The 14,130-nt window shown below is 41.6% G+C and overlaps 1 protein-coding gene across 8 annotated transcripts in view; it reads left to right on the top strand.

The window, feature by feature from the left end:
* Positions 1-7,771, top strand: part of LOC125397627 (protection of telomeres protein 1-like) — a 47,470-nt gene extending 39,699 nt beyond the window's left edge. For all 8 annotated transcript variants that reach the window (XM_087909453.1, XM_087909455.1, XM_085692402.2 and 5 more), the window contains 4 exons: positions 578-666; positions 2,368-2,459; positions 4,441-4,546; positions 6,748-7,771. In XM_087909453.1, the coding sequence (XP_087765579.1) occupies positions 578-666; positions 2,368-2,459; positions 4,441-4,546; positions 6,748-6,860 (400 nt within the window). In that variant the 3' untranslated portion in view covers positions 6,861-7,771. The remainder of the gene's footprint in view (positions 1-577; positions 667-2,367; positions 2,460-4,440; positions 4,547-6,747) is intronic.
* Positions 7,772-14,130: the final 6,359 nt, after the last annotated feature.

Genomic DNA, 14,130 nt, shown 5'->3' with positions numbered 1-14,130 from the left:
CCAAATTATGTAATGATTTGGACCAAGAGTCCAGTTCCTGGTTCTCAGCTCCAGGTTGTTTATTCTGAAGCCCATTGTCTCTGTCGCTGTGGTTTCGTTGTGAGGAGACACCATGCCCAAGGTGTCTTATAAAAGAAAGCATTCTAGTTCTGGACTTGCCTACAGTTTCAGAGTGTTAGTCCATGGTTGGTGTAGCAGGGGTCAGGGCAGCACACAGGCAAACATGGTGAGAGGAAGAGAAAGTTACCTGGGCCTTTTGAAACCTCAGCCCACCCCAGTGACACACCTCCTAATGCTTCCCTAACAGTTTCACCAGCTGGGAAAGAAACACGCAAACATGAGCCTCCGAGGGCTGTTCTCACGGAAGCCACCACACCCGTGTCTTCTGTTTCTTCTGTGTAGTAAAGCAGTCATAATTGATTTATAAAACAACCGCATGAGTACAGGTAGTGACGTGCTCTTCTGTTTAGTAGCTGGCTTTCTAAAACTGGCCATACAGAAACAAGATGTCATACTTGAGTAAATTTCATTATTCTTAGATACTTCCCATTTTTTCTTACTCATTTACTTATTTTAGATGTAAGCAGTGCTCAGACGTGAAACCCATACAAAGCCTGAGTACCATTCCTAATAAAAGACAGTGGATTCCTTCTTCTGTGGCAGAAGGTGAGTTGTATTTTTATCCTAAAATTTTCATGTTCTTTTTTTCTCACTGACTTATATTTCAATATTTGTGAATACTTATGTCAAGACTAGCTTAATTTTTCTTAATCCTATTTGTAACAATTGTGCTAAAAATTAAGGACTTTAAATTTAATTTGAATTAAAATTTAATTAAATTAAAATTTAATTTAAAAATTTAAGATACTTGTGTTCATTTACAAGCATTGCAGTCATAACCATATCTCAATGTTTAGCCATTTGTTTTCCATCTAATCACTGATCACAGATACAGATCCTGCGACATTTCTGGCACACACCTAGTGATGGACAGGGTGCCGGGATAACTGTTACCTTCTAGTTTAGTCAGCACATGGGAGGCTGTCGGCTGCACACATGACTCACCCAGCCTTTGGTTTTAGCGTCCAGGAGCAGGGTATGTTATAAGGCATAAGTTTTAGAAAGTCCTTATGAGTGAAGTCAGGTCTGCCTACTAATGTGGATCATGTTCTTATGTACATGTTCTTTTCCTCTTCTATAAGGACAGTGCTCTTTGTAGGCCTCACAGTGTCTGCTGTGTCCCTGTTGGGTCTACATTTTCAGGCTGGCCGTCTTCCCTCCTTTATTGCTTTTCCGTTTTCCTGACTTCTTTGTCTCCTCAATCAATGTTCACTCTGCCAATGTTTTTCTGAGTTTGCCCTTTACAGCTATTGAGAGCTGTAAATTTAGTTTGGGCAACTCAAAATATAGTGAGAATTATTATTTTTGTGAGAGTGTACACCCAGATTTTTTTCTCCTAAACTGAAATTCCATTTTTTAAACATGTTTATGTGTGCTTCTTGTGGTATGTTTTGTTTTGTGGTACAACTGTCTCGTACCCTGAACCACTGAGGTCTCATGTTACTTCACATGAGCTTCTCCTGTCAAGCTGGACAATACCGTTTCCCCTCCGCCATTGTTTTGAGTTTCATCCTTCTTGGGTTGCTTCAGTGGAACTATTGAGACCCTCTGAAGCCAGAATTTACATTCTATTTTTTTTTCTGTGCCCCAATTTATTCGTCTGTCTTGCCTCCCTAATTAATCTTCCTACCATACTATGGCCTGTGAGAATGGAAGGTAATAAAACACCGCACACACCTGCAGTGTCTTCAGAGACGTTTGCCCTTGCCTGCAAGTTGTCAGCTTGGTGTCTACACTGTGTTCTTCCTTTCTCGTCATGGCAGTTATGAACCCCCAGATTCTAGCATGGTGATGCTTTCAACCAGATGACATCGCTGAAGAGAGTTAATAACGATAAGGGACGCTCTGTTCAGCCTAAAGGGGATAAGCCTTTAACAGTACTGAACCGTGTGTTGCCTTCTAGAGCATTCTATGCTTTTAATTTCATTTTTCATTATAATTAACATGTAATGAATTGCCCTAATTTGTTAGCTAATTAATTGATAATTAATTGTTATGGTTCTACCAAGTATTAGAACACAGTTCCTTATGTTATGAAACTATAACTGCATAAATCTGGTGGAATGTTCCAGAGGGTTTTGTTGCATGGTTTTAACAAATTGATCCTAGAGAAGAAAGCAGTTCTTTGTTGAGATACTCTGAGTAGCCATGGTCTGCACCTGTTCACTAGAGTAGAGCATTTCGGGTTTACCTTATAGAAAAGTCTAGCAGCCTGGAATAATATGCTCTTTTTTTTTTTTTCACTAGTTTTGGGCATTGTTCCTCTGCAGTATGTGTTTGTTATGACTTTCAGTTTTGATGATGGAACAGGAGTATTGGACGCTTACCTTAAGGATTCTGTAAGTAAGAGACCTGGTAAAAATAATTAACTAAAGTTTTTATTTCAAATTTTTAATATTCATCCTATTTAGTTGTACTTCAGTATAACTTATTGAATCCTTTTGAACCCTAAAACTCAATTTTTTTATATTTTGTTCTTAAAAGGATTTAAAATGACTTAGAATATATAACAGCAATACAGCCACATAAATCTAAAACTTTGTGGTCTATAGCTTTTGATTAGATCAAAATTTTAAAAATGTGAAGTTGAGGAATCAAAATCTGAGGAGCCGTTCCTTCAGAAATCCCAGTGCTCGGCAAAGAGCAGCTGGGGAGCCACACGCTGTGAGCCCACTGCACTGTGCAAGGCTCCATGCTTTCCCCTTAAAGGAACTGAACTTGCGTGATAAACAGACATGTAGTATTGTATAAGGTGGAGGAGCCCCAGACACTGCTGTCATTTCTGACATTAGTAGTTTTAAGTTGAGAATTCCTTGAGGCCTCCCTTAGCTCCAGTATTCCCAAGCTCATTCTCTTTTTTTTTATAATATGAATCAAAAACTTTAATATTGAAGTTGGACACAGCAACCCAACAGGAGTTAGAGAGTCCCAGCAACAGGCACAAGAGTCATGACAAACTTGTTCTCACATTCAGGAGTTCCATGAAAATAAACATGGGATAATAGCTATAACATATACACAGGACCGGGTCGAGACCCGTGTTGGGCCCGTGCTTGCTGCTTCAGGCTCTGTGAACTCATATGTGCCTTGCATAGTTGATCCAAAGGACCGTGTTCTGCTGCTGCCCTCCACCCCCTGACTCTTAGAATTCTTCTACCTCCTCCTCTTCTGCAGGATCCCCTGAGCTCTGAGGGGGAGGGATTTAGTGGGGACCTCCAGTTTAGACTCTTTCCCCCTCATGGTATGTGGCTGTGGGTCTCTGCAGGCCCAGATTTTTTCCAGTGCATGGACTTATTCTCCTGCACTGTGTATAACAGTGTACATGGAGTGCTGGCAGCTCGGGATGCCTGGCTAGGCCAGTGGTTCTCTGCCTGGCTAATACTAAAGTTTTTGGTGACCCCAACCATAAAACTATTTTGTTTTTACTTTGTAAATAATTTTGCTTCTGTTTTGAATTGTAATATAAATATCTGATATGCAGTGTCTGATTGGTGAACCCTGTGAAAGGGTCATTTCATACCTCTACCCCTGCAAAGGTAGCGACCCACAGGTTGAGTACCAGTGACGTAGGCCCTGGTGATTTCAGCACATTATTGTCATAACTGACTGCTCATGTGGCTGATTACTCTCTCCTGCATACCCCAAACTCCCCAACTTCAAATGACTTTCCAGAGCTTTCCGTAGCTCCAGTAAACAGTCAGTTCACCTGCTCCCACAAGCCATGGCATACTAAATACAGAGAGGAGGACCTATGTTTTGTTAGGGTGAGACAGTTTTGTATTTTTGTTGTTTTGTTTTGTTTATTTATTTATATATTTATTATTTTATATTTGGGGTTTGATTTGGTTTGGCTTTTTAATAACAAAAAAAAAATGGAAAACAATCCAAGTTGCAGTTAGGTGTTTTTTTCTCCATGCTGCGAAGTTCATGCAGCCACTGAGCAGATGCTGTGCCGTGTCTGTGTTCAAAACAGAACCATGAGCAAGGCAAGAAAATCTCTTCCCCTAAACATAATGTAGAAGGGGAAGAGATTAAATAAATTTTTCTTAATGTTGCTTCATTTCGCACTCGACACTAGGTTTATTTCCTGGGTAAACCAGTGTCATCAGCCTTGCTGCATGATCCTGACTGTGCCTCCCAAAGCTGTTTCACAGTTAAAGTGGGGGTTGGCTTCAGCTTAGGCAATTCCAATTTATGAATTCTACATCCTTAATAGGCTGATACGTATGTAAAAGATCATTTTGGCATTTAGTTCCCGAAATTCTGTGCATTGAAGCTTTTCAGACAATGACCATTTCCTTTGTCTGTCATCACTTGTAGGAGAAATTTTTCCAGATTCCAGCATCCGAAGTCCTCACTGATGACAGCCTTCAGGGGAATCTGGAAAAGGTCATGAATGTGATTTGTCCCCCAGGAATAAAAATCGGTAGGCGTTATTTTAAAGGTGCTGCTTTCCCTTTCTTGAAAAAGCACCTAGTGTGTATCTAGTCTGTAGACTGTGGGTGGAAGGAGGAAAACTATGTGCCCGTGGCAATTACTAAATGTGACCAATAACTTTACGGGATAACAGCAGAACAAAATTAATGTAAATAAGGGAAATTAAAATGTTTTGAAACACTTAATGCATAGCAGTTATGGCCACAGCATCTTTGACTCTGAGTTTGCCCATATAGCATAGAGACATTGAAACTACAGTGAAATTTCTTTATGCCAAATGGATGCAGTTTATGCAAAAAAAAAAAAAATGCCCTCAAATAAACTGCATTTCTCTTGTTTTACTCAGTGTGTTTCCTCTGTGGTATTAGTGATTTCCAGAATTTTCCATTTTCATTTTGCACAGCCTCTGAAGCTTAATTAGTTCTGGACAGACGCCAGCTGTGCACTGGCTCTGCGGGGGGGGGGGGGGGGGGGGTAGTTGTGGCCGTTGTAGCTGCTGCTGCCAGGTGCTGCTGTGGCCAGCAATTCTTTCCTGTTGGAGCCTGCAGACATAAATTATGTCGAGCTGTTTGATTCTTCTAGTAATTGTTTTCAGTGCCAAGTCTCTTTTCTGTCTGCTTCTCTGCTGCTGGTGTGACTGTCGGATGCTGCTGGTGTGACTGTCAGGAGTTGCTGGTATGACTGTCGGATGCTGCTGGTGTGACTGTCAGGTGTTGCTGGTGTGACTGTCGGATGCTGCTGGTGTGACTATCGAATGCTGCTGGTGTGACTGTCGGATGCTGCTGGTGTGACTGTCGGATGCTGCTGGTGTGACTATTAGGTGTTGCTGGTGTGACTGTCGGATGCTGCTGGTGTGACTGTCGGATGCTCCTGGTGTGACTGTCAGATGCTGCTGGTGTGACTGTCAGGTGTTGCTGGTGTGACTGTCGGATGCTGCTGCTGTGACTCGGATGCTGCTGCTGTGACTGTCAGGTGTTGCTGCTGTGACTGTCAGGTGTTGCTGTTGTGACTGTCGGATGTTGCTCCTCATCAAGGTTTCTCCCTCACAGTCGGTCTCTGCACTGTAACATCAGTTTCCAAGAGATGGGAAATTTTGCTCACCTAAGGCAAAGTTTAATCCAGATACATCATTTGTTTTCAGTTTTAATTTGTGTTAGCTATTACACTTACCATGCTTAGATTTCCAGAAATAAGTCTCTGCACATGGTAGCTTTTGTCATATACAGGCAAATTGTGTGTCTGTGTGTGTGTGTGTGTATCTGTGTGTGTGTATCTGTGTGTCTATCTGTGTGTGTGTATCTGTGTGTGCGTGTGTGTGTATCTGTGTGTCTATCTGTGTGTGTATCTCTGTGTGTATCTGTGTGTGCGTGTGTGTGTATCTCTGTGTGTATCTGTGTGTGCGTGTGTGTGTGTGTATCTCTGTGTGTGTATCTGTGTGCGTGTGTGTGTGTGTCTGTGTGTGTGTATCTGTGTATCTGTGTGTGTGTATCTCTGTGTGTGTGTATCTGTGTGTCTGTGTATCTGTGTGTCTGTGTGTGTGTATCTGTGTGTGCATGTGTGTGTGTATCTGTGTGTGTGTGTATCTGTGTGTGTGTATCTGTGTGTCTGTGTGTGTGTATCTGTGTGTGCGTGTGTGTGTGTATCTGTGTGTGTGTGTATCTGTGTGTCTGTGTGTATGTATCTGTGTGTGCGTGTGTGTGTATCTGTGTGTGTGTGTGAGTGTGTGTATGTGTGTGACAGTGTAACGGATACCAGCCATGCACAGGAGCTCCTCACTTTATCCTGGGCGAGCTCAAGTGCTGCACCAGATTCCCTTTGGCTCCACCAGAGCTCTCTGCTGAAAGAAGCCTGTCCTACTGCCCACCAGACATGGTGTTGACATCATTGCTGCCATCATGGCAAGGCCCAAAGTTGCTCCCATCTGGGCAAGCCACATGAAGGCTAAAGCTGGTATGATCTTAAGTTCAGGTTCCGACTCTAGTAGTCAATCGAGGAAGAGCCAGGGGCAGCCCATAAGCAGTCAGCACAAGAGGAGTAAAGCGTGGGTGAGAGGATTGACGGCCTCTGCTGGCAGGAGTTTGCAAACTTGTAAATCACTTTCAGCTGAGGTTGGGTGAAAATTCTAATTACTCAGCATTGCTAGTTATATGCTTGGTTTAATGGCTAAACGGGATACTCTTTGGTCTGTAGATGCACACCCGTGGCTGGAATGCCTCATCAAGTCCTACAACGTCACAAGCGGAGCGGAGCAGCGAATATGTTACCAGATATTTGGCACCACGGTTGCAGAAGACATCATCTAGTGCGACTCTTCAGTGCCGTGCATAGGGGGTTTATAGTCACAGCACACTCTGCTGTTGTTAAAGTACCTTCAGATGTCCACTGCAGTTTAAGTTCTTTTGTGCAGAAAGACATTTCTTGTGAATGTGCGACGATACCTGCTGCTCAGCATGCCTTCAGGAGAGCTGTGCTGTTCCTGGTGGACCCTGAAGGTCCATCTCCCGCCCTGAGACTCTTGTTTCTGTGCTGCCCCCCACCGTCCCCTCGTTGGGTTTCTTTTCCTGTCCTGAGTTTTACACCAGCGGTTGATGTTAGTGTGGGTAGATGAGATATTCTTGAGCTCTTGCTTTCCTTGATAAAACAGTGGTGGCTACTTTTCTTTCATCCTGTTCCGTTTTCCTTTATTTATGCACAGAGGACGTGCTTGGCCAGTCCTGGGAAGGACGTCTTCCGGTGCCTCCACACACACGTGTTTGCTTGAGTTCAGCTTGAGCAATGTGTGTCTGAGTGAGCTGGGATGCACTAAAGAGAGGATTTGGTTTAAGGAAGAGTGGCAGAGTTGTTTGATTTGGTGCTTAAGTTGCCCATTTTAGGATGAGTCTGTCACTTTAAACCAGATGTATTTGATTTCCACTTCTCTCTGTAAATATTCCATCCTCTACCAACTAAGAGGTGATTAACTTTAGGATTTTTCTTAGCTGAAAAAGTATTATATTTTAATAGTCTTGTGTAAAAATATTCCTACATTGCAATAGAATGATATGCTTTTTAACTCAGTGGTGTTTATCAAGTTTAAAATCATGAGTAGTCAATTACTTTTGCACAAACATGTACATATGTGTATATATGCATTTGTGTATTTGCTAAAAACAGAGGGAGAACAGAACTGTGTGGCTTAAAATAATAAATAAATGCATGTGTTTCTACAACTTCATTCAGTATTTGGTGGTGATATAATATGGTGAGGTGGCTCCTGTAGTTTGAATCTTGAATGTCCTTCAGGTGGTCATAAATTAAAATTATGGCATCTTTAGGGGGTTGTGGGTAACTTAAGGTATGGAACCTAGTGGAGGAAGTTAGTTTGTGGGTGGCATGCCCTGGTCCTGACTACATCTTGTCTCACTCTTTCCTCCTGCCATGAGGTAAATAGGCCTTCCCTGCTTTTCGTTACCAAAATATCACATACAGACACGGGCCCAAAAGAGCAGGGCCTAATGACCATGGAAATTCTGAGACCATGAACCAAAATTAAATGCTTCCTCTTTATAAATGTTCTATTGCAGTAACAGAAATCTAACTCGGCTACAGTGCTCTGTAGAGCAGTTACTGGAACTGTCTGCTTACCAGGTGCTGTGCTCAAATCTTCACACATATTTAAACCTCAGAACAACTAAATAATCTAGTAAGATAGCTGAATCCTCTTGGAAAACGGACTTTAATACATTCTTATGTTCCTCTGTGCTGGAGTAATGAGTTGAGTACACATGGTCCCAGCCAGGAGTCTTAAGGTAAGGATGCTGTGAGCCCTACTTTAAATAGCTTTAGGAAATACCGAAAGGAACCAGTGTGTTCTCCTGAATTATAGAAGTCACCTATTTGATGACTCATTGCCCCTTTCAATAGCCCCAAATTCCATTTCTTTGGTGTATCAATATGTTTCTCCACCCAGCTCCCGCCATCCCTTATTTGAGATAGTGAGAGGCTGATGCTATTCAGTCAGTGAACTCTTGGTTCAAATCTTTCATAGGAAACCCATTGAATAAATATGTTCGAAATTACCAATACTCTTGGGATTTGGAGGTGGAATGAACGTTCCTTTGCCTTCAGGAAGCCCCCACTCTACTCTCAGGAGGGCTCAGGTATCACAACCTCACTCCGAATGTGTCATGCCTGCAGGTTTACAGAGGGAAACTGAACCTTGCTTTCCTTTCCATTTGCATTAAATAAGCGCTCATTGCTGTGATTTTTGTCTCTGCTGGGTGGTTTCTGTTCTCAGTTGGGGAGGAGTGTTCCACCAACACACAGTGTTTTTCCAGTGATAGCATACACATATTATCCTCATTCTGGAAATGTTCTCCTCCAGAACAGTATGGTGGTCGTTCATCATGTCACGGCCAATTGTCGGTCTTTTGTTTGGTAACATCTTCCTGATTGACCATTATCCATAGTTAATGAAGTATTTTGTTTACAGCTTCTGACTCAATTTTTCCAGTTTATGTAACATCTTGTGTAGATGGGTTGTCTTCCTCTTTCACATTTGTTTGTCTATAAGACAAAAAGAGCGTACCTTAAAACCAGAGATGTGCTTGCGTGCGGTTTCTTTCATTGGTGTCCCTTAATGGTGACGCTTCTCTTGAGAGAACTGCACACATCAAGGCGCTGTATGCACACCTTTCCTTTGATCATTGACCACCTTGCACCTCACAAGTTGTTTATAAATGAATGGTAGAAAGACTGGTGTGAATAGAACACAAATGGATATATGATTGTCTCCTGTAAAACATTGTCTTCATAGGGTAGAGGAGCGGTGACTGCAGACTCATAATCCTCATAATCCTGTGCTTTAGCTGTTGCCACTGTGCAGTTCCCTCGGTGACCATACATTCTCTGCCCATCCGCTGCCTCGGTGACCGTACATTCTCTGCCCGTCCGCTGCCTCGGTGACCGTACATTCTCTGCCCGTCCGCTGCCTCGGTGACCGTACATTCTCTGCCCGTCCGCTGCCTCGGTGACCGTACATTCTCTGCCCGTCCGCTGCCTCGGTGACCATACAGTTTGTTCTTTGTTTTCTTGAAGTCCTTTTGTTATCTAGGAGAAAAAGATAAATTCTCTGATTATTTCAAGTACTTTTTTAGGTTTTACCCTTATATTTTATCAAGTAATTCTTAAATCTATACTGTTATGCCCAGTCCATAGGGACCCCAAAAGACCACCAGAGAGACCGACTCACTGAAATGCCAAAGCAAGGTTTATTGTGTGCACAATACAAGCCAGCAGAGACCTTGTCGGTGCAGCAGCAGCAAGAGAAGGTACCCCGCCCTTCTAGAGGGCATCATTTAAAGGCAAGATCCAGAAAGTTACATTAGCACAGTTTGTGCTGGCTGGTGATCCTATCCTCAACGGCTGGAATGTTAGGAGATCCTTTTGGATGGTCTGTTCCTGGGTGGTGCCTGGGTGGTCTCAGTTTGTGGTCTTCATGTGAACCAGGTATTACCTCAGGGTAAACTACTGAGACTCAGGCCTCTATTGAGCTTGTCATTGCTGTGTCCTACATTTTCCCCTTCACAAATGCCAATGACAGGACCCAGTCATAGGTCCTGCTTGCCCAGGGGGTTAAGGAGAAGTATTGGAACCTAAGAACCATTAGCTAACAGATTTCAGGGCAGTTACCAGCCTACCAGACCCTGTAACTCTGATCTTTTGAGTACAACTAAATTGTAATTGTAATCCTGAATATCCCCTTTGGTTCTATGGTTCTGCATAAAGAATCAAAGTGTCTTTTAATTGTAGGACCATTTTGGTTAATAAATCCATTAATTGACAACTCTTGGCCTATTTTTCTGGTATATTAATGGGCACTATATGTAGTCATTTTGTGCCCCATGCCAGGGAGTTCCCCCTTGTCTCAGCATTCAATCTATTCTGGGCAGGCAGCATGGGATGATGTGTTCCTTTCTACAACTACTTCAGGCTGACATTGGGGCATTGACATTAGGGCCCAAGTAGGCTGAAAGGCTGGCCAAAGGTAAGGAGGGAGTTCAGGCAATGGGGCAGTCGTCGGAAGCATCTGGTTCACAGACCCTATTGAAGAGACAGGGAGCATTCACATCAGCAGGACTGCTGGTCCACATCAGCTTTCAGCAAGTCCAGGGCTCACAGTCATTTGGAGCAGGGTTGTAGTCAGCAACTGATGCTTAGCTGTCCCTGCCAGTCAAGTGTAAACCTACTGAGATAAGTTTAAACTAGGAACAGAAGTTAAAATTTATATACTTAAAGGAAAATAATACATTTGAAACTTTTAGGCCCATATTGAAATCCATATCATAGATAAAAGCAGATAACGGGTATCTGTAAACAGCAGACATAGACTCAAACCTTTGAGTCCTAACAAAAACCACAAATTTTGGTTAGAAGCATGTATATTTTTCTGCTGTCCAGAGAGTCAGGCATGGATTGGACAGAGATGTCTCTGGCCTGATGAGAACCACCTTTAAGTTCATATTTAAATGACAACCAGAATAAATCTAAAATCTTGAGCTTGTGATCCAAACAGTAAGTAGTCATTGCCCTACCAGCTTATCAGAACTATACCACAGAAGGGAAAAGAAATCAGAAACATGTTTTATATCTTAACCTGTATTTACATCTTAAGTCACTTTTTAGACCCTTCAAACATTTTTTTTTAGCCAAGAGACCTAGTAGCTTTTGGCAAAGCAAGGTTTGATTTCTGTATCTATAAAATGAACTGATGAGCTGGCTATAGCTTTATGGAAGGATCTGGATGCCTGTTGCTGCTAAGCTGACAACATTATAGCTGGCCTAGCCATCAATACTCAGAGATCCCAGAAGGGTAAGTAAATTATACCTGAGTACAGAACAAGCAACTTCCAAATCTGTTCAAAATGAGAGGGACCAGAGTCCATACGCAGTTAGCCGTACCCAAGTCTCCCTAGCACTGGAGGCAGGATCCAGAACAGCAGTCTTCCAGTCGTAGCCAAGCCCGGAAGGTGATCTTTGTTCCCCGTGGAAGAGGGAAGTGGAAAAGGCTGACCTTATTGTGTCTAGGGAAAAGTATGCAGTCAGTTCTCCAATGACCTGCTGTCTGTGTGCCCACAGTCTGGCCTGGGTTCCGGCAGCAGCTGTTGCACTGGGGCATCTCGCCCAGTGGTCAACATCATTATAACCCAGGTGGAGACACCATGGTGTTCATAGTCTTTGGAGACCTTGGGTTACTGCTAGGATCTTGGAGTCTCTGTCTAATATAAGCTTTTTAATCATTATTTTAAATGCCATATTCTGCAGATCTCTGAAGTATGAGGGCTGTCTAGGTACATCTGATTGGACAGACTTTGTTTCTAGTTACTTGTTTGACTTTGAAAGCATATACAGGAACCTAAATAAGGCTTATCCCTGTAATATCAGTACTTTAATGATGACTGACTGGCTTGCATTTCCTAAGTCTATAAAAAGTTAGCAGCTTTCATAAGACTAAAACTTTACATTCTGTCAGGCTTCACCTTGAAAAAATAATGATTTTGAATTGAAGCTAATAAGGAGTCATTCTGAGGGTAAAAACAGAACAAGTTTATATTTAGCTGTTAATGCTGTCCCCTGCAAAGGCACAGGAAAAAGGTCCCAGGGCAAAATGGGAACAGGAGGGAGCCTAGGGGCTAGCATTGCCCTTGACAAGTTCTAAGGGGGCACAGTCACACAGCCACTTGTTAGGGAAGAGCCACAAGTTCCCTTTGCCAGAGATAAGAAGGGAGGAAGAACAGTCTCCAAACAACCTGAGGGACTGGGAGCTTTATCCAAATGCTTGACCTTGGGAAAAGTACTTTGTAGTTTTATCTCAAGTGTGAGCCTTAGAAAACAACCATTTTTCAATTGATATTCCCCTTAGTAGCAATACAAAAAAAAATTATGACTCAGTTTATTTAAATAGCTTAAACCCAACAAAGTTAGCAAAGACAAGGAGGCTAAACATACATTTTTAAGCCTAAATAGACCTTGAGCAAGGAGCTGCCTTTTTTAAGCCACTGATTTTCAACTTTTTAATGGTTTGACCTTTTAATATATTTTCCCATTGTTATTTAGCAACTGCATAATTCATAATTGCTATGAATTATTGCAAACATCTGACATGCAGGTGGTCCTAGGCTACCCCTATAAAAAGGTTTTTTGTTTGTTTTGTTTTTTGTTTTTTAAACCAGCAAAGGGTCAAGACTCAATGGGCTGAGAAATTATATCAAACCCTTTGCCAGACTGCTTAGGTTATCCATTGTCTTATGGCTCTGACCCTAATTCTTAGCCTTTTATTAAGTCCAAACATTAACAATATAAAACATTTTATAAGCACAAATGTCCCATAGTTTTAACTGTTCTTTAAAAAATTAAAATCTCTTAAACGTCTTCCTGCAATATCAAAAATAAAGTACCCTTTTGCTCCATCTTTGACGGCATATACATAGCCTGTCTTTTAGATCTCCAATGTAGCTGGTACTTCTGGTGACTATCACCCGGCACTGGCATTTCTAAAACTGTTAATGTCCATTCATGGAACTGCTAGTCCTGTCATGCATTTGTCAACCTCAGCTGTTTCCTATGATCCCTTTATGTCTTTATAACCATTATCACCCGGATGACTCTTAAATTAACAAATTCTAGTTGGAAGAGCAAGGTACATGTTTTAGTATTAAAACATTGAGGTACAGTTTTAATACTTTAAAGTATTAAAGTGTGTGTGTGTGTGTGTGTGTGTGATTTAAAGTATTAAACATGAAAACAATATATTTCATATATATATGAAAACCTTGATTTTAGAATAGGACATAAGTCATCATACAAAAATCTATCCCAATCCAAGCTTATCTTGGAGATCTGTTGTTAGAAATCTATTTGGGCCCACCCACTCCACATAGTCACCTTTAATCAAGATGAAATCATATAGTATCCATTTTTTTTTAACTCTAGCAAAATGGCAGTCCAAATTTTAAAATGGAATCATGGTTTCTTTAAAATTACCATAGGTAATTTTAAATTCTTAATTTAAAAAAATAAAATTTTTTTAAAAAATTTAAATTTTTATGGTTTCTTTAAAATTACCTATGCATAGATTTTAAGTTATCAATTCCCAGTGTTACTAATTAACTTTTGTAGAAGGAGCAGCGGGCTGCTTTTTGTTCTGCCCAGCTCCTGGCCACCTGACTAACTTTACCTGAAATAATTACATGGAAACTGTATTCATTTAAACACTGCCTGGCTCATTAGTTCTAGCCTCTTATTGGCTAATTCTCACATCTTGATTAACCTATTTCTAACAATCTGTGTAGCACCATGGTGCTACTTATGTGGTGGCTTACTGGGAAAGATTCAGCATGTCTGACCTGGTGACTGGCTCCATGGTGTCTCTTGACTCTGTGTCTTTCTCCCAGCATTCTGTTCTGTCTACTCCACCCACCTATGTTCTGACCTATGAGGCCAAGCAGTTTCTTTATTAATTAACCAATGAAAGCAACACATAGAAAGAAGACTCTCCTACATCATTTCCTGTCTAAACAAAAAAGAAAGGTTTTA

The sequence above is a fragment of the Myodes glareolus genome, chromosome 8, assembly GCF_982192425.1.
Source record: "Myodes glareolus chromosome 8, mMyoGla1.1, whole genome shotgun sequence".
In the NCBI taxonomy this organism is placed as follows: domain Eukaryota; kingdom Metazoa; phylum Chordata; class Mammalia; order Rodentia; family Cricetidae; genus Myodes; species Myodes glareolus.
Note: the sequence above shows the minus strand (reverse complement) of the source record. Positions and strands in the feature narration are given on the sequence as shown.